The sequence below is a fragment of the Dermochelys coriacea genome, chromosome 1 (assembly GCF_009764565.3).
Source record: "Dermochelys coriacea isolate rDerCor1 chromosome 1, rDerCor1.pri.v4, whole genome shotgun sequence".
NCBI lineage: Eukaryota > Metazoa > Chordata > Testudines > Dermochelyidae > Dermochelys > Dermochelys coriacea.
This window is the reverse complement of record NC_050068.2, coordinates 51,793,725-51,814,257: the sequence shown is the minus strand read 5'-3', so window position 1 is coordinate 51,814,257 and position 20,533 is coordinate 51,793,725. Positions and strand designations below refer to the sequence as shown.

The 20,533-nt window shown below is 44.6% G+C and overlaps 1 protein-coding gene across 8 annotated transcripts in view; it reads left to right on the top strand.

Annotated features, from left to right (window-relative positions):
- Positions 1 to 19,435, top strand: part of SMAD9 (SMAD family member 9) — a 72,818-nt gene extending 53,383 nt beyond the window's left edge. For 4 of the 8 annotated variants that reach the window (XM_038411728.2, XM_038411711.2, XM_043504414.1 and 1 more), the window contains 3 exons: positions 2,238 to 2,494; positions 7,094 to 7,186; positions 8,414 to 14,927. In XM_038411728.2, coding sequence (XP_038267656.1) covers positions 2,238 to 2,494; positions 7,094 to 7,186; positions 8,414 to 8,521 — 458 coding nt within the window. In that variant the 3' untranslated portion in view covers positions 8,522 to 14,927. Of the gene's footprint in view, positions 1 to 2,237; positions 2,495 to 7,093; positions 14,928 to 19,422 lie in introns of those variants that run through there. The other 4 variants (XM_038411759.2, XM_038411742.2, XM_043504413.1 and 1 more) reach the window with 2 other exon arrangements.
- Positions 19,436 to 20,533: the final 1,098 nt, after the last annotated feature.

Sequence of the window (20,533 nt, the reverse complement as noted above, 5' to 3'; positions counted from 1 at the left end):
GCATGAAGGGGCATATGAATGTTTAGCATATCTGGCACGTAAATACCTTGCAGTGCTGGCTACAAAAGTCCCATGAGAACACCTGTTCTCACTTTCAGATGACATTGTAATTAATAAGCGGGCAGCATTATCTTTTGTAAATGTAAACAAACTTGTTTGAGCTATTGGCTGAACAAGAAGTAGGACTGAGTGGACTTGTAGGCTCTAAAGTTTTGCATTGTTTTGTTTTTGAGTGCAGTTACGTAACAAAAAAATCTTCATTTGTAAGTTGCACTTTCACGATAGAGATTTTACTATAGTACTTGTATGAGGTAAATTGAAAAATACTCTTGATTACAAATATTTGCACTGTAAAAATGATCAAAAATAATTTAAAGTGAGCACTGTACACTTTGTATTCTGTGTTTGTAATTGAAAATCCATATATTTGAAAATGTAGAAAAACATCCAAATGCGTTTAATCAATTGGTATTCTATTGTTTAATAGTGCGTATAAAAGTGAGATTAATCGCAATTAATTATTTTGAATTAATCGTGCGAGTTAACTGCAATTGATCGACAGCCCTAATACTAAGTACTCTGAAAAATCAGGTGCTAATGTCTCAAATGGGGCACTCAAAATTAGTGAATGCATTTGGTGTTAATCTGTCTGTGCCTCGATTCCCCATCTGTAAGGTGGAAATTCTACCTCCTCATCTCTGAGTGTTTGGAAAATTAATTTAATTAATATTTTTAAACACTCAGATGCTGCAGGAAAAACACATGAGGAAATTAATACTGTTGTCTTTGTAGCAGGGTTTGAGTAGTGTAAATAAGGCAGGGACCACACACATTGAACAGTGAGGATAAAACAAACAGTTGAATGGCTGCTGAGTAAGAGAGCACCATCTGTTCTGTGTACTGAATGAGATGTATCCAGTGTGCAGGGGAGGAAATTAAGACAGCTCAGGCAACCTTAATTCTGTCATTTCCTAACTTTGTAGTATGCTTAATTTTGCAACCTTAATAATGTTCTTTTGGTGTAGTTTTTTGGTATGGAATAGAATTGTGACATAATTCACTGAAAGGTTTGTTCTGTGCATGATATGTTACAATTAAAGTGTATGTATGTAGGTATCAGTAGCAATATTTTATTATTTTGTATAGGAAATCTGTGACTTTACAGTAACTGCCATTAGTGTGAAATACAGGAATTACATGGATGGAATAATAATGGGCTGGTTCCTGTATGTAGGACTGCATGTCTGTCCCTCCCCATCAGTCTCCAAGGGAGGCCATGCCCCTTTACTCCCGGGCCCCTGGCAAGACAAGGGTTATTGGGGGATTAGCAGTCTCTGGGCCCTGGCCCTCTAAGTAGGGCTACGCAGCAAGTAGTCCAGAGCTCTGGCCTCAGGCAGGGCAGAAAAATGAGTGGTCTAACAAGCTCGGTCCTCAGACAGGGCAGAGCAGCTAGCAATCTACGGCTCGGGCCTGCAAACAGGCCAGAGCACCAATCTAGGGGCTCAGGCCTTCAGGCAGGGTGGAGCACCAAAGAGCCTGACATCCTAACTCTGGCAGACGGCAGACAAATGCAGGCCTCTTGGCCTAAAGTGGGGAGGTTGCAACCTTGGGGTGGGGTTGGCAGTGGGGGGGGCCTCAGGCCCACCCTACTCCACCGGGTTCCAGCCCAGGGTCTTAACATTGGCAGATGGTTCTGCCAATGGGTCAGTGGTGATCCAGAAGAAACACGCTGACCTGGGTTCAGGTAACAACACAACTGGACTATAGTCAGGTGTCCCTGGGCTACTTCCTATACTCCCTTTGCTGTGTACATGTGTCTTGGGGTTGTCCCCGTCTCCCCAGAATATGTCACCAGCAGCAGCTCCTCGGCGTCCTGGTTGGCTGGCAGCTCTGGCAATCCTGCCGAGTTAGCGCGGTTGAGGTCCTCTGTCAGGCTCCCATTCTAGCAGCAGGTGGAAGGCATCTGTCTCCTTTGGTGGCTCTATCCGAGCTGAGCTTCATACTTCCTGGCCCGCCCTTTATACTTCCTGTCCCACCTCTCTGCTTTTGGCAGGGTGGGCGTTGGTGTCCTGGCTCCACCCCCCAAGGTGTGGACGGGGGTTCCTTCTGATCAGTCTCTGAGGGAGGCCACGCCCCCTGGCTACACTGTACAAAGGAAAGTAGCCCAAGTGTAAAGCCCTGATATAATATATGTCAAGGATTACGGAGAAATAACTCGTGGGTTTTGTCCTTTCAAGGTGTCCATCTATATTATGTCGGTGGCGAGGTGTATGCAGAATGCGTGAGTGACAGCAGCATTTTTGTACAGAGCCGCAACTGTAACTATCAGCATGGCTTCCACCCAGCCACTGTCTGCAAGATTCCCAGCGGCTGCAGCCTCAAGATTTTCAACAACCAGCTCTTTGCCCAGTTGCTCGCCCAGTCAGTCAACCATGGCTTTGAGGTGGTGTATGAGCTGACCAAGATGTGCACTATCCGAATGAGCTTTGTTAAAGTAAGGATTCCTTTTCTTCTGTTGCCTTTCCGGAAAGAAAAGGGAAATCCCTGGGATTAGTTAACTGTGTTGATCTTTTACAATAGAGTTTTTTGTCTAGCCACCAACATAAAAAAAATATATTAATGCTCCTAAACAATTCACAGTCTGTAGTTGCTGTAGAATGAAAGTGATGGGGCCTAGCTGTGAGGTGCTGAACACCTTCAGTTTTTATTGAACTTGATAGGAATTGATGGTTGTCCACACATTTCTGATCTCTTGCCGCAAGGAATGAAGAGAATCTCTTCAAAGCTGTTCATCCATCCCAGCTATGTTCAGCTAATGAGTTAGTAGCTCCTTATGATCAATAGTATTGAAGACAACTGCCCATTGCCCACTGACTTGAGGAGACTGTTGACCACTGAAACTATTGTTTTTTTTGGGCCATGGCCTGGTCTAAAGCCAGACTAACTGCTCTCCAGAAACTTGGAATGTATCAGATTCTGCTAGAGTTGACTTTTTTCTACTGTCTTCTCAATGCCCTTTCCCAGCAAGAGGAGACTAGAGACTGGGGCCAGATTTTCACATCTAGGTCCCCAAAGTCAGACTCCATAATCTGTATTTAGGCACCTAGATAAAGATGGGATGATTTTCAGAGTGCTCGTCAGTCCCATTCAATATCATTTGAAGTTGGGGTTGCTCAGCACCTCTGAAAGCCAACCCATTGCTGTTTAGGTGCAGAGTTCGAAGCCTGACTTTAGGCACCCAGGTTTGGAAATATCAACTGAAGTGAAAAATGGAAAAGCTTAGGAGCAAGGGATAGAATACAGAACCTTTTGAGCTCTGCCGGCAGCTTGTCCTTTCATTTACAATTACAGTTTATAACCTCACAGGCCCGTCCATCTCCCATTAGTTTGTCCTGACGAAGGCCATGTCTACATGATTGCAGTTCTGGGAGAAAGCTAACCACAGAGGACTGGAAGTTTTTCTCTTCACTTCTTCAGCTCTGGAAGACTCCCTCAATCTAGTTGATCTTGTTTGTAATAACTGACAGGTCTTTGCAGCTTTATACAAGAAGTGGTGCTGTCCAAATGACTGCAGTAAGCTGAGTGTATTTATGCCAGGGGGGACGGGGCTTTTGGGCCAAGAATCAGGACTGATCTGCCTAGAATGAATATCAGCAGGGTCAAACCCATCCCCCCCCCCGCAAAGTGTCTAAACAGCTTCCTAAGTGCAGACCTTTCCTATAAAACCTTAAGGACCAAAATACTATCTGCATTTTGTGGACATTTAAAAATCCCCTGGCACTTTTTTCCTAAGGGTGCAAGCCAAAGTCTCCCAAGCCATGATCTGCACTGTTACGCTGTGTTCCAGTTTGGGAAGGAATTGAAGTCTTGTACAACTCAAGCATTAGTAGCGAAAACAGTGCTCTTTGTTGGAAGACATGAATGGGCATGTTTGTTCAGGAAGTGCATGCAACACCTTCATTATCTCAGTAACTCACTGGCGCTCTCTTTGATGTGTTATCTGGAATCAAACCAGAGTGGCAGGGAATGCTGTTGTGTTTTCATGCTGAACCAGACTGCTCCCATGTTATCATCTTGCTTTGTTGAAACAATTGTAAACACTATCACCCTTTTGGTTCCCTATCCTCAATGTGTGAGAGGTCCATTTCTAATCTTTTCAAACTTCATTGCTCCTTTTTATTTGTTCCTTGGAAAACTGCTTTGGGAGTCCTCGTATGGTCATTTTTGTAGCAAAACCTTGTCCTCTCCTCCACTGGGGATGGAGGGTGCAAGAAGCTACTTTCTGTCCCTTCTTCCCCCAGTGCACCCAGGTAGCAGCTCGTTAGGATTACAACGTTGTGCATCCTTGAGTGCTGTTAACTGTAATAATACTAAGAACATATAGAATGCTTTTCATCTCTAGATCGGGGTGATCTTTACAAAGGTGGGTATCATTTTCCCTGTTGCAGATGGGGAAACTGAGGCACAGAGAGGTTAAATGAGACATCCACAATCACACAGCTTGTCAGTATCAGGAACAGAACCCAGGTCTTCTGACTCCCAGTTTGGTTCACTTCCTCTTGGACTACACTGCCTGAGGCCGCAGTGCTAAGGAGAGGACCTGGAAAACACTTACCGTGGTGCTCCACAATTTGAAGGGACTCCATAGCTTGCTCATCTAGGGCATGGCCAAGCCCCAGGCTCCCTGCATGTAGGCTGCTCTTGACAGAACCTGCCAGGAGGGGTCTGTGTTGCTCCTACTTGGAACCGCCAGTGTGGATTTCTGATGAGTTCATTGCCTCCAAACCTCTAAGCCATTTGCTGTATGCTGGCAAGCAGGCTCTTGGACCCTCCACTTAGTCACTGCCATCCCCATCGCAATCATATGGCACAAGACAACAAGGTTAGGATTTTGCCTGTAGTTTTGATTGCACTCCCTTTCTAATCACTTCAGAGAGCTCCTCCATCTGCTTAAGCTTCCAGCTTCATTTTAATACTGGGAGCCAAGAATTCCAGCTGCAGCCCAGGGCAGGCTGTTCATAAGCAGCAGTGGAGTTGGAGTAACTTTCTTTGATAGAGACGCAAGCAGAAGTCACAGTTCCTTGCCATTTTAGTCACGGTGGGTTTGAGTGTGCAGCATGAAGAGTAACAAACCCATTAAAGACTGGTTTCAGAGTAGCAGCCGTGTTAGTCTGTATTCACACAAAGAAAAGGAGGACTTGTGGCACCTTAGAGACTAACAAATTTATTTGAGCATAAGCTTTCGTGAACTACAGCTCACTTCATCGGATGCATTCAGTGGATGCTTATGCTCAAACCCATTAAAGAGCCTGAGCATGTGTTCAGGCGGCCACGAGAGGGAGCTGTCCAGCCACCTAAAACAAGATGGATTGGGCATTTGGCTTGCTGCAGTGTAAGTCATTGTTCCATGCACCAAACTAGTAGGGTATGCACAAACTTTGATTTTTTTTTTCCCCCTGAGATTGGCAGTACTGCCAATAAAGTGAGGTGCTTAGGCGCTTCTGACATTTGTCCTACTGTCTATGCACTTTCTGATGAAAAAAAGAGTACAGAACACACCAGTATTACAGATCCAGGTGGTCTGGTAGATAAACTGGGGCCAATGTAAAGAAAAGAGTTTTTATGAAAACTTTTCCAGAACTTTAATGTAAACTGACTTCACTGCAGCCCAGAATGACATTAATTGATTAAAAGGAGCCTGTTCGACAGGTCCCAAAGCTTACTCTTCTCCCTGTAAAAATTACACCATATTAAAGTAAATGTCTCTTTGGTGATGACAAACCTATTAGTCCTCCAGATCAGGAGCAACACAGATAAACCTCAGCATCTTTGCTTAGTGACTCACTAAAAGTGCCTGCTCCTGCCAGCTCCACTCACGCTGACTAGTATCTTAGTTTCTGCTTAGTCCTATGGACATCGGAGTTTTGTTCCTGGCTCTGACATTGCCCAGAAGTGTGATTTTAAGCTAGTCTTGTAATCTCTTAAGCCACTTAACTCAGTGAAATCAGCATGGTAAGGTACTACGTAGCCCCACTAGCTGTGGTAGAATTGGGCCTTCTGTGTTTGGGCTGAAATTGGGCATAGTAGTCCACTAGGTTTCATACTGAATGTTGTGGTTTATTTTATGCAGTTAGTTGTACAATAAGAATTCAGTTCTGCACCCATTGAAACAGATTTGTTGGTTGTCCTGGTGCTCCAGGAGTCCAATGCATTATTAACCCCATCATACTCTCCTGGGGTCTCTCAAACCCCAGTAAGAGTCCTGGGCAGCTAGCAGAGTGGCCTCCTGCTACAGGATCCACTGTAGAGAACTGTTGAGAAGCCTAAGGCTTCTTGTATATCCCGTCTCCTTGTGATGGGGTCTGTGAGAGCCAGGCACAGAGAGGAACGGAGAGGAAGTGAGTGTATGCCCCATTTACCTTACCTTAAGGTGAGGGTGTAGTTGGAGGAGGAGACAGAGGGAAATAGGAAATGAGGGACATGGGAAGATTGGAGACCCAAAGTGAGAATGGCAGAGCAGGAGACGAAGGAATGATGAGATAGGGAAAGGGAACGGGAACATACACAAATGGGTGAAGTCCAAAATGTCCCCCACCCTAGAGGAGAATCAAAGAGAGGAGGAACCCCCTCCCCATCCATTAGAAGAAAGGCAGGGGGAGAGAAACCCATGCCCTCAAGAACCCAGAATGAGAAAGCTATGAAGCCTCCCTACAAGGGACAGTTGCAGGTCAGAATCCCCAGAAGAGGAATGGGGTTGATGGAGGATGGAAAAGCCTATAAATAAACTAAGTGTAAATTAGAAGAGGCTCATGGGGCCTTGTAGGAGTCTTCAGTATTCAAACATCTGTCTGAACCACAGACTTTTAGATAATCATGTCACCAGCAATCTTAAATTCACTGAAATGGATAGACAGCTCTGGCCCTTGGGACTCCCCACTTGCTGGAGAAGTTGGCCTTAGGAAAATGTATTATATGCTGGCAACTTTAGTTGACATCACTGGCCACTTTCCCACTGGCTGCAGTGAAGCTGGGCCTTTAGTGGTGTAATTACGGTGAAAAAACCTCACCTTTTGATCCTTTGGTATTTTTCTAGGGCTGGGGAGCAGAGTATCATCGCCAGGACGTGACAAGCACTCCCTGCTGGATTGAGATTCATCTGCATGGACCATTGCAATGGCTGGATAAGGTGCTCACACAGATGGGCTCACCTCATAACCCCATCTCCTCAGTCTCTTAAGAATCATCTCTAGTATTACCTATAGGATGGATGCTATTGCAGGCAGTGGCTTATAGAATCTCCAATTAAAAGAAGTTTCTATATGTAGATGTAAATATATATACATAGTCTTCTATCCCTATTTTTTTCATGGTATGTTTTGTTGTTTCTAGTTAACATGCTAGTATGACAAGGCGATAAATTCAGGGTTAGCACATCTGTTCTCTCATATGAAATAAACCAGATCCCTGCAAAGAGCTAAACATTTCCTGTGAGCATCTTCACTTCCCACCCAAGTCTTTGAGAGGTGAGAATTCTCAGCATGCCATATGGATTAAGAACCCCTGGCTGTAGAGAACCAACACCTCAGCTGTGCACCATTTAAATCCATTTTAAATTCTGAGGGCTTAAGCAGGATCAAAGTGGCCCACAGGATTTGTGCATAGGGTGAATTTCAGCTGGTGAGTTAAAGGAATAAACAGCAGTTCCATTCTGTCTCCCTATTTGTGACATTCTGCAGGGTACAATATGGACTGTTGAACAGCTGTGTCCCTTCTTTTCGCAACCTGGGGTTACCTTTTACACTGCTTTGTTGTGAGAACAACCACTCCTGGCTGTTCAAACACAGCCTCTAGTATGCAAAATCACTCGCAGCTGAAAGATCTGAGTGTTCTAGCCAGTCTCTCCTGAAGTGTATTACAGAGTGACACCAGCAAATTCTCAGTCTCAAACTTGTTCCCAGAAATGTGTGTCTTGTACTGCCCAGCACCTTCCTGGACAATACAAGTTCATAGAAAGTCTGTCATTTCATTAATAGAAAATGATATGCACAAGCCTTGTTATCTCAAATGGAGGTTCCCAAACACTTCAGTCCAAACCCACTGGTTTAGATAAAACAAGTCTATTAACTACAGAAAGATAGATTTTAACTGATTACAAGTAATGTGATATAAAAGTCAGAATTGCTTACAACGAAATAAAAGGTAAAATGCAAAGTAATAACTTATCAAACGAAGTGAATTCAAAGCAAAGGTTTTTCTCAACACATGCTTTTACTGGCTAAACTCCTTCAAGCAGGCCCCCTCCCCCAGTTCAGTGTTTCATCAGGGGTCGTTAACACCTTGAGCAGCTGGAAAGGGAGGAGAGAGATGATTTGTGTCCTCTGTTCCTCATTTTTATATCTTTTCCTCCTCTTAGAGAATCGTCTCCAACTGGGGTTCAGGTGACAGCAAGTCTGTCTGCCAAGATGCAAATTTATCACTCACACCCTTCTTCCTGCCAAAGAATGGCCGCTTACTCAGGTGATTGTCCAATTGATTTTGTTGACACCTGGCAGAGGCATCCATTTTCCTTTTGTCTCTGAGGAACTGGTTTGGGCTGCTTCCCCAGAATTGGAATATGCCTTATAAGATTCTATGATGTTACTAACTTTACATACAATGGTGCCAGATATATTATACCAGGACAATAAGGATCAGCGAATTATGAGTTTTCAAACCATATCTCACAAGGCATACTTTGTACAAGATTTATCATAGTTTCGTAAAAGTGGTGAACATAGGAGTACAGTCTGTCACACTATTGCAAAGCATTACGGGCCAGGTCCTATGAGAAGCTTAGTTTTCCACCCCTACTGTTGATTTCAGTGGGAGCTGCTGGCCCACAGGAGGTGTTCAGCTCTTCCTTGTCAGAACATCCTGGCCTAACCACAGTAGTCAGATACTGTTGACATAGTATTGTATGGTACTGTTGCACTGAAAAACAAGAACAATTTCATTTAAACAAAATCAAAATCTATGCATATATATGAGTTAACTTATATATATGAGTTAACTTCCACTGCTTCTTGCAAGATAAATAAATACTTATCTGGCATGTAAACTTCATCCTCGCCACTGAGCAGTATTGATGTATTTTGTTTTTAAATTAGAACTATCTGTAGTTAGACTATTGTGGTGCTATCCATGGTACGTCTGAAAGGGACTTGGAATCTGAGTCACAAAAGGGAAGTAAAGTGTAAATTGTGAAATTACATAACTAGCTTATTCCCTGTGGGAGAGCCTGTGTACTGGGTACATGGCAGAGTTGGGAGCAGCAAACATACAAGAGTGGGAGGTGGGAGTGGGATTGAGTCGGATACGTTTACTGTATTGATGGTGCCTTGCTTTGGGGACTGACTCTAGGCCCCTGATTATTCAGGGGCTCAGCAAGTGATGCTTTCAGCCAGTCTCGGGGCAAAGGATACAGTACCCATCCCTACAGTTGCTGGAATAGGCTGTTTACCATCTTAGCCATAGGCCTTGGCATTTGCACAGTGGTTTTGGCCATGCTGCAGGGAATGGCCAGGGCTGCCAGGGGAACAGGAAGTCCATAGCAAAGCAGCGGGCAAAAATGTTTCATGAGCTTCCAGTCCACGTTCCCTCTGCGAGTGGGACAAGCTGTTGCCTACACTCTGATGCATGGAACCAGACTGGAAAAACTCCACTCGCCCAGGGCACGTAACCTTTTCGGAAGGGCACCAGTCCTTTCTCGTGATCACCAACAACATGTGAAAGGGGTGGGTGAATATTTGATTATGTCTAGGCAAGCCAGCTTAGCTAGCTGCCAGGAACCAGGTTGCTGTAAGGGACAGAAACTCCAGTAACTTCATAGATCCCGCTTTTTACTAAATAGAAGAGTTGCTCTGAAACTTTGATTGAACAGAATGATTTTTCTTTTCTCCTTGCACAATACCTAGAACTAAGCATTGCACTGTCTAATTGTAAGAAGAGGATTTCTGAAACCTTTAGGTATATATTGCATAAAAGTCAAACAACATCTGTTGAAAAGATTTCTCACAACTTCTAGAAGTTGTGTAATATCTATTATAAGGTGATAATTATGAATGTAGCACAAGAATTTTTAATAAACCAACAGGGTTACTTTCTTTGAATACAGCTTCAAGCATTTCCAACAGTGTTATTGCACAGAATAATAAATGATCATTACATTCTGTGCAAGATAGCAAGTTTTCATGGGAAATGTATATTGGTAAAGAGCCCCATTCTGTCACCACTTGATATCAGCAGCATCATTATCTGGTAGGAGAAGCTTTATAATCTCCTACAGCAATGAAAACAAGTAATATCGGTACAGAGCAACTCTAGACATGCCATTCACTGCTTAGCAGAGTTGAGGAAAATTAGTTGGAAAAGACTTTTTCATCAGCTCTCTAATCTTCTCTACACAGCCATCCTCTGCATCAGCAATGTCACCCTACTGGCGTCTTTGAACTGTGTTTTTCAAAATACTCATTGCTCAGTTTATCCACCAATTTTTCTGTGCTTTTCTGACTGCAGCTCCCCCTCCATTTTTAGCAATTGAGAATGGAGAAAACCCACTTGCTCCATTCCAGCAGCTAGTTATTTTCCCCCATTCTGTATCCCAGGTTCGTCCTTTCCTTCTGCGGTGCCCTTTTCAGTAGAAGACAATTGACTCCCTCCAGCCCAGAGGGCAGAAGTTGCAACCTCCTCCTCCTCCTCTCCCCTGTTAATGCCTGTATAGAATGGACTTGAATATAGACGTTCTCAGCACCTTCCTCTTCTACTCGGAGAGTGAACGTGTCCCTTCCAAGGTGCACCTGGTCTTTGTCAGCTTTAGAATCCAGTTGTCTCCTGCTGATAGTGCAGCAGAACCAGCTGCACCAGTCTCTTTTCTAAAATATTCGTGGTTCGTAGGGGGTTTCACCTCTGGAAAGCAATGGCATTTGCATAGTAATAACCCATGTGATTTGTGTGTGATTAAAACACCAGTCACCTCAGGTTGGCTTTTTCCCTTCTGCATTCCACCGTCCTCGGAGTAATCCTTATAAAAATAGCCCCATTAACTTTAGTAGGACTACACCCCTGAATAAGGGCTGCAGTACCAAGTTCCTAGTGTGTAAAACCCACTTGCCTTGTTAAGGTATTTCATCAGGTTTTAAAACACTCACAGCAGACATGGCAAAACCCTAAATTACACTCAGTCCAAATTTTACAAAAGCAGCCACTGATTTGCAGTGCCCAGCTTCAGCCACCTTACACCAGATCCTTGAAGATACTTAGGTGCTTACCGCCATTGATTTCAGTGGGAACTAAGGGACTAATCGTCTTTGAGGTTCTGGGCCCTTGGGCCTGAATTTCAAAGGGCGTGTCTGCAGCCCTCATTATTTTAGCTGGGTGCTCAGCCTCTTCTGAATGACAGGTCCACGTTGTCTGAAACTGGGCATAAATTTCCCATAACTTATGGCAAGGTAATTCTATATTTCACTGCAATGTTTCCCCATTGTAAACGGTAATATTTTCTGCTCAAAGGTCTTCATTAAGCTGTCGGCTAGTATTCAATTAAAAACCTTTAAATGAACTCATAAATACTCCAGCTTTTTAGATAGGCTGCCAGAGAGATTTAAAAGCCACTTAGAGGAAAACTACTTAGCAAAGACAGGTTTTTTAATGTTTTTTTTTTTTAAAGCTTCTGTGTATCAACAATTCACACCATGTTTAAGGTTCCTACAGAGAAGTCCAATATATCAAGAGAATTATGAGATTTGAGCTGCTGGTGGCACAAAGAACATTCATCATGGTGCTCAGACTACTTATTTTCCTATTAAGAAATCTGTGCGAGAAAATTGTTGTGGGTTGATTTCTGCCAGTATTTCAGAAATAGCAGTATTAATATATCACCCTTTTTCAGAGCCTGTTCAAGCAAACTTGTCATCTCCCATGAAGCCATCAGTTGGCCCCTTCTTCTTTTTCCCACCCTTAATCCCCCATTTACCCTACATCAGATGGGCAGGTAGATAGAGTGTCCAGACCTGGTGAGTGCATGTGTTTGTGGATAGAGTTAGGAGGTTTCCTGTTAAACAGGAGCACAGAAGGCCTTGCAGTGCAATAGTTATGGCTGCAATAAAGGGGAAGACATCCTCTTTCCCCTTAGGGCCCAAGGTCCTGTTGTCCCTGCTCCACAGAGGATATGATTGTGACACAGCTGCCAGCTAGGGAATCTAGAGCCCAATCCAACACCCACAGAAATCAGTAAGTCTTTCCAATGAGCCCAGTGGGTGTTCAGTCAGGATTATAGTCTAAGTCAAACTGTAGTGAAGTGGCCCACACATTAGCTCTGCAGGTTCCTTCTTGGTAGTGATCAAGACGGTGGTTGCAACATTATCACAGGAGAGCTCTGCTAAGGAGAGGCAACTTGTACTCCACACCTTGTGGCACTGAAGCATGATCAGTGGGCCCCCTCAACTTCAGGATTGAGGGAGAGGCATCTGTGTCTAGCTTTGTCTGATTTGACCCTGCTCTTTCATGGCTGACAGCATTTATTATCTGCTTGCAAAGCTATGAGAATCAGGAAGCATCACTCACCACTTGCTGCTTAGAGAGCTGTAGAGTCCCTTAGATTTATAGTGACTACTATGGGAGAAACTGCATCTGTTTCTTTCAGTTGAATAGAATCATTAATAAAGAAGCGTGGCTGAATTTACTTGTTCTTGGAATGGATCTCAAAGGGAAAGCTAGTGTTCTTGGCTCATTAGGGACTTTCTCTTTCATGTGCAACTTTAAGAATACTTAAATTCTATCTGATAAATCTGGGGGGAGATCTATAGACCATTTGAAATGTAATGTGTGATATCATCCCTAGCAGTGCAGGGCATTTTGTGATGGAAGTCAAAACCATAGACAAGCATTTCATCAGTCTTCCTATTAATCTCTCTCTTTCATTACTGATTCCAGGAAAACCAGAAGCAGTAAATAAAGGTTGGGTAACAATGGAGTAAACTCAGAATAAAACACTCATTAAAGTGTAATTGTCAAAGTTGAGACATGTTGTCCATAATATTATGCCATTGCCAGGAAAGCTGGTTTTATCCTGGGTTTCTCCTGCTTTTGAGTTGGGACAGGCAGCTAGTCAGAATAGTCTGCAGGTACAATGAGGAGCTTTAGTGAAAGAGCTGAGAAGGGTCCATGCAGGGCTGCAGCTTTCTAAAGTTTTTTAGGACTAAATTCTGCTTCACTGAGGGACCAGGGTGAGTGGAGATGAGCTCATGAGCAGAATGCCCCAAAGAAAGGTGTGATGGTAGGGAGCATGCTGGACAGTGTACTTATGTGTGCTGCAGAAATGTGCAGCTATGCGTGCCTCCCTATCGTTCCACCTGAGTCTGCGCATGGGGCAAAAGCGCCAAGCCATACTCATAGTTTGGCTGGGCACTACATATCAGGAACTATGGATTGGGGCTAACTGCTCCCACGCTGTTAGGGAGCTGTCAGGCAGTGTTCTGCCTGGCTCCTGGATAGAGGAGAGAATCCCTGTACCCTCTTTCACCCAGTAAACTGCTGGAATGACTCGACAGGGAAAAAAAGGAGAGTCACAGTCAGCAATGCCTGTTTCTTAAGGAATAACCTTTATAACAAGAAATCAAAATAAGTTCACATGAACAAAAAATCTCCGCAGCTTGGGGGCTTCAGCATAATGCCATGACTCCTGGTGTAGAGTGCTACCTTCCTAATGGCATCCTCCTCCCAGAACAACCACTCTCGGAGCCCTTTCCTTTCAGCACCTCTGCCAGGTGAAGAGAGACTGAGTGGTAGTTAAACCTTGGTTTAGAAGGGGGTCAGCTAATACTCCTGTCAAAGCCCCTGCACAAGACAAGACAACATACAGCTTTTATTTTACAGTCAACTGCCTGTGCAAAGTAGATCAAATACTTCCTCCTTAAATTGATTCCCTGGGTTAGAACATAAGAACGGCCATACTGGATCAGACTAATGGTCCATCTAACCCAGTAACCTGTTTTCCGACCGTGGTCAATGCCAGATGCTTCAGGGGGAATGAACAGAAGAGAGCAATTATTGAGTGATCCATGCCCTGCCTTCCAGTCCCAGCTTCTGGCTGTCGGAGAGACTTAGGGACAGCCAGAACATGGAGTTGCCATCTTGGTTAATAACCATTTTGGGTTTGGCTTGTTTAATTCTGTTTTAAATTACACACTGTGTCCTTTGGAATCAGTTGCACTTCCATCATAGCTGGAAATATTCACACTGGCAAATTGTGAACTTTTTTCTGATGTGCAGTCTTTTTGTTACACATGTATACTGCTATTTTGTATTCTGAGTTGATCCTAAAATGGTCGTGCATAATAATAGCACAGGAAAACGAGACCAATCAGTTCATTTCAAATACATAATTCATCATAAATTGAAATCCATGGAAGTTTGGTTAATCCTAACCTCTTGCACTTTCAAATACATTATCACGTCATCTGTATCAAAATGTTTCTGATATTATAATGTGTGGTAGAATCTCATTAATTCACACTCATGCCTGTGAGACACTGCAGATTAGCGAGCACGGGAGAAAATTTAACAAAGAGCAGGAATAACTCATCGCTACATTTTCTTCATTTATTTTGGCAATTTTAGTTCTGTTTTAATTATTTATGATTCTTTCTAAAATACAAATAAATTTACTACAGCATATTTTGTAAAGATAACTCATTAGTAATTCAGTACAGCACAGCCTCTGCTATTTAAATTTTGCTGATAAATGGGAAGATTAACCCCTTTGTGTGTGGATTATAAAGTGTGTATAGTAATGAAGGCTCTAATCCTCCAAAAATGTATGCATGTGAGGGGCCAAACTATGGATTTGAGAGGTTCTCTGGTGTTTATTGGTATGTATTAGTTATCACACTCTACTTGAGGGAAAAACTCAGTACAAATGGAATATATAAATATACAAAGGCTTAGAAGGATTAGATTTTTTTATTGGTGAATGTCAATAAACATCAATTTCACTGTACACACAAACCAGTGGAGAAAGTATCCATCTGTAATAATTTACAAATAGGTGAAGTAAGAAAAATGCAGCTTGAGAACCTATAAGAGAATATTTACTTTGTATATTTTCATATGTGATGCTGAAAATGTGTGTTCTAATGGTTAGAAAGCTTTAATTTTTTGGATCTCAATGTCTGCTGTCATTAAATAATTATTGACTGACACCCCACCCCATAATTTCCTTCAACTGTGAAAATTTAAATGGATAGAAATAAAAAAATGCTTAAAACCCATAATTTTGTGCAATTGTGAAAGTTTTAAATAAATAAACATTGAAAAAAATGCTTAAAATTAAACATCTGTCAAAATTATTTCAAACAACAAATTCTGCCCAGCCTAAATATAGAAGTGTAAAATACCTGAGTTCTCTCTCTGGTTGATTTCTTCCATTTCTTCCTCCCACTGTCACAGCCTGAGCAAAACTTCTTCATCGTCCAGAAAAAAGGGATTTAGGGTATGTCTGCTCTGCAAAAATAAACCCATAGCAGCACTGGGGCTGCCTGAAAACAATGTACTTAGTCTGATGTTTGAATAACACACTTCTTAAATCAAACTTTCATTTCTTTTGGCTAGAATTATCCTAGTGTAATAGTGATCATACATGTCTTGTGCTTACTATTAATAAAGTTGCTTCCAAGCTGAGAGCAGTTTTTCGGCTTGCATTTTTCTGTGTGGCTGAGATTTACAAATTAAACCTTGATAAGGGTCTAGGGCCCAATCCTGCTCCCATTCACTAAAGGCGCAGGAGCACGCCCCTTAGAAAACACTCAATCAGATGAGTAAACTTTACACACATGAGAACCACTGGAATCTGGTTCTTCAAGTGCTTGCTCAAGTCGATTCCTTTCTAGGTATGTGCACACCCAGGTAGTGTCGATGGCGACTTCTACCATAGGAGAATCTGTAGGGTTGGCTGCGGCATCATAGAATCATAGAATATCAGGGTTGGAAGGGACCTCAGGAGGTCATCTAGTCCAACACCCTGCTCAAAGCAGGACCAATCCCCAACTAAATCAGCCTTGCCAGGGCTTTGTCAAGCCTGACCTTAAAAACTTCTAAGGAAGGAGATTCCACCACCTCCCTAGGTAACGCATTCCAGTGTTTCACCACCCTCCTAGTGAAAAAGTTTTTCCTAATATCCAACCTAAACCTTCCCCACTGCAACTTGAGACCATTACTCCTTGTTCTGTCATCTGCTACCACTGAGAACAGTCTAGATCCGTCCTCTTTGTAACCCCCTTTCAGGGAGTTGAAAGCAGCTATCAAATCCCCCTCCTTCTTCTCTTCCGCAGACTAAACAATCCCAGTTCCCTCAGCCTTTCCTCATAAGTCATGTGTTCCAGTCCCCTAATCATTTTTGTTGCCCTCCTCTGGACTCTTTCCAATTTTTCCACATTCTTCTTGTAGTGTGGGGCCCAAAACTAGACACAGTACTCCAGATGAGGCCTCAACAATGTCTAATAGAGGGGAACGATCATGTCCCTCGATCTGCTGGCAATGCCCCTACTTAATACATCCCAAAATGCCATTGGCCTTCTTGGCAACAATGGCACACTGTTCACTCATATCCAGCTTCTCGTCCGCTGTAACCCCTAGGTCCTTTTCTGCAGAACTGCTGCCGAGCCCTTCGGTTGTTAGTCTGTAGCAGTGAATGGGATTCTTCCATCCCCTTGAGTGCTGTGCTCATGCATTGGCATATCAGGCATCACTGGCCCTACGCCCTCTCAGTTCTTCTTACCATCCGTGACGGTTAGTCGACGTGCCTTGTCTTGCATTGCAATAACGTTAGCGGTTCTTTCAGCCCATTGTTCTCTCCTTTGTAGTTAGTTATTGGGTACTTAGTCTTAGTAGAGTCCCACCTTGGACTTCGCTGCAGAGCGGGGCATGCCCCCAGGCTTTAAGCCATGTTCATCATGTACTCGGCAAATGGCCATTAGTGATCCCCACAACAGCTGTTCGAGGTGTCTGCGGAAATCACATTGAAAAGACAAGTGCAGGATCTGCAAGAACTTTTGCCCTAGAACCCAGACGGAGCAGGATAGCTGAGGGCCCTCCTCATGGAGCCTCTGCTTGGTCTTGCCTCAGAGCCCTCCCAGTCAAACTGCATGCCTAGTACTTCAGCATCGGTGTGCCGCGCACCAAAACCTGACCGGCACCATTCCCCTTCGCCGGAGCCCAAGAAGCGGCTGAAGCCGAAGGGCCCATCAGCACTGCAAGACAAGGGGGTTTTGGGCAAAGGACCTGTGTTATCACACGTGCCTGCCCCGGAGCTACACAGGGGTACTGCTGTGGTCAAAACCCCTTAGCCCAGCCAGGGATCCATCTCTGACTCCCACAATTTCAGGTGCCTAACCATCAGGCCCTCCTAGGCAGGTATAATTTCAACTTGTGGGACTCCATCAGTACGTTCAAGGAGGGCCTTCCACAAGACCAAGTTTTCCACCTTAGTGGCTGAGGGCAAAGCAGTGGCAAGAGGCGCCCTCCAGATGACCTGGACACTACAGACTCGGTAGCCAGGGTGGTTGCCTCTGGGGTGGTCATGAGGCACAGTTCCTGGTTACAGTCCTCTAGGCTGTCCCAGGAGATACAAACTACCTTCCAAGATCTTCCATTTGAGGGAGCAGGGCTCTTCTCGGAGCTGATCGATATATGGCTCCACAGCCTTAAAGACTCCTATGCCACCCTACAGTCCTTGGGCCTGCACATCCCTCAACAGGCTAGAAAGCCATTCCAGCCGCTGCCTCTCCCGCCTCCATCAAGGTCATGGGGTGTGTGCCAGCCCAGCTCCTAAAAGGAGAAAGACAAGGGGTTTAAGTGACAGCACCCTTTGTCTTCCCACTCCTTTGCCCAGCTTGGCCCCTCTCGAGATCAGGGCAGCCAGAAGCAGGCATTTTGAGGATGCACCCAAGAAAGGCACCCCAGCCACTTCCCAGGATCCACCCCCCTGCTTTTTCGTCGACCGTCTACCCCCCTTCCGTTCAGCCTGGTTGTGGCTGACCTCAGACCATTGGGTGCTTGATCCAATTTGGTCCCGCCTCGATTGTTCAGTATAAATCAATATCAGGAAGCTCAAAGTGGTCCACTTGGCCTGCCATATCTTCCTACCTCACCTGAAAAACTGGATGGTCCAGGTCCTGATAGACAATACAGTGACTGTGTTCTATATCAACAAGCAAGGCGGAGCCAGGTCATCTGCCCTTTGCCAGGAAGCTCTCAGTCTATGGGACTTCTGTGTGCAATACGACTTCCGTCTCGTAGCCACGCACCTCCCCAATGCCAGGAACTCTTTGAAGGATCGCTTCAGCAAGACTTTCTCATCTCACTATGAGTGGTCTCTCCATCTGGAGACAGTCAGCATCATCTTCCATAGGTGTTGTGCTCCCCGAGTGAACCTGTTTGCGTCCAGACACAGCAGGAAATGCCACGTCTTCTGCTCCTTTCGAGGGTCCAACAGAGGCTCTCTATCGGGTACTTTTTTGCTCCCGTGGTTAGAGGCTCTAATTGTATGCCTTTCCCCCAGTTCCATTGATCCACAGAGTCCCCATGTAGATTAAGCAGGACAGAACAAAAGTGATCCTCATTGCGCCAGCTTTGGCCACACCAGCACTGGTTCGGCACGCTGCTGGACCTCTTGATGGTGGCTCCATTTCAGCTACCACTCTGGCCGGATTTTCTCTCTCAAATCCACAATGCCCTTCTGCACCCGAACCTTGCAGCATTGCACCTAATGGCTTGGCTGCTGCATGGCTAAATGCAGAGGAGCAGGAGTGCTCAGCCGGAGTCCAGCAAGTCTTGCTGGGCAGCCGAAAGCCCTCCAAGAGCAACTTACACAGCCAAGTGGAGACGTTTTATGTACTGGTAATAAAGGCATTTGGCCTGAGCAGGCTTTGCTGCAGTTAATCTTGGACTACTTCTGCACCTCAGGCTCCAAGGCCTTGTCATCCATTAAGGTCCATCTGGCTGCTATTTCGGCTTGCCCACTAGAGGACAAGTCAGTTTTCGCCCACAGCATGACTGCCAGGTTCCTCAATGGCCTTGAGCACCTCTATCCATATGTCAGGGACCCAGTCCCCCCGTATGACCTAAATCTCATGTTATCCCGGCTCATGGCACAAACGCATCCTTCGAGCCGCTGGCTTCCTAGTCTCTCCTCCTTTCTTGGAAGGTCACATTCTTGGTTGCAATAACTTTGGCCTGCAGAGTCTCTAAAATTAGGGCACTTATCACAGAACCGCCCTATACAGTCTTTTACAAGGACAAGGTCCAACTGTGTCCACACCCAGCCTTCCTGCCAAGTTTCACATGGGCCAGGAGATTTATCTGCCCATCTTTTTTCCAAAGCCCCCTAAGTCGGAGGAGCGTCAGCTGCATTCCCTAGATGTCAGAAGAGCATTAGCCTTCTACATTGAATGGCCCAAGCCATTCTGCAAATCTACGCAGCTGTTCGTCACACTGGACAACAGAATAAAAGATCGTCCGGTGTCTGCTTAAAGAATTTCTTCTTAGATCACCGCCTGCATTTACTACTGCTATGACCAGGCAAATACCTGGCCTGCTAATGTGGACAAACAAACTAAAGTGATAGAGAAATAGGAAGCCTCTGCAGAAAGTTTAACATAAATTGAATAGATCACTACAAGAGCTCATCCCCTTTCAAGGACTATGGAGGCACCGTATTGCCTGGCCTGAGAAGACTGAAAACTGCAATAGTAACCTGATCATCTTCTCTCACGGATGAATGTGACAGATTCAGTACCATAAACAATACTCTGTATCCAGGTCACTCCATTCACAAGAGTTGTGTGCAACAAGAGTGATGTCATGGTGGGAGTCTGCTATAGACCACCGGACCAGGGGGATGAGGTGGATGAGGCTTTCTTCCGGCAACTCACGGAAGCTACTAGATCGCATGCCCTGATTCTCATGGGTGACTTTAATTTTCCTGATATCTGCTGGGAGAGCAATACAGCGGTGCATAGACAATCCAGGAAGTTTTTGGAAAGCGTAGGGGACAATTTCCTGGTGCAAGTGCTAGGGGAGCCAACTAGGGGGAGCGCTTTTCTTGACCTGCTGCTCACAAACTGGGTAGAATTAGTGGGGGAAGCAAAAGTGGATGGGAATCTGGGAGGCAGTGACCATGAGTTGGTTGAGTTCAGGATCCTGACGCAGGGAAGAAAGGTAAGCAGCAGGATACGGACCCTGGACTTCAGGAAAGCAGACTTTGACTCCCTCAGGGAACAGATGGCCAGGATCCCCTGGGGGACTAACATGAAAGGGAAGGGAGTCCAGGAGAGCTGGCTGTATTTCAAGGAATCCCTGTTGAGGTTACAGGGACAAACCATCCCGATGAGTCGAAAGAATAGTAAATATGGCAGGCGACCAGCTTGGCTTAATGGTGAAATCCTAGCGGATCTTAAACATAAAAAAGAAGCTTACAAGAAGTGGAAGGTTGGACATATGA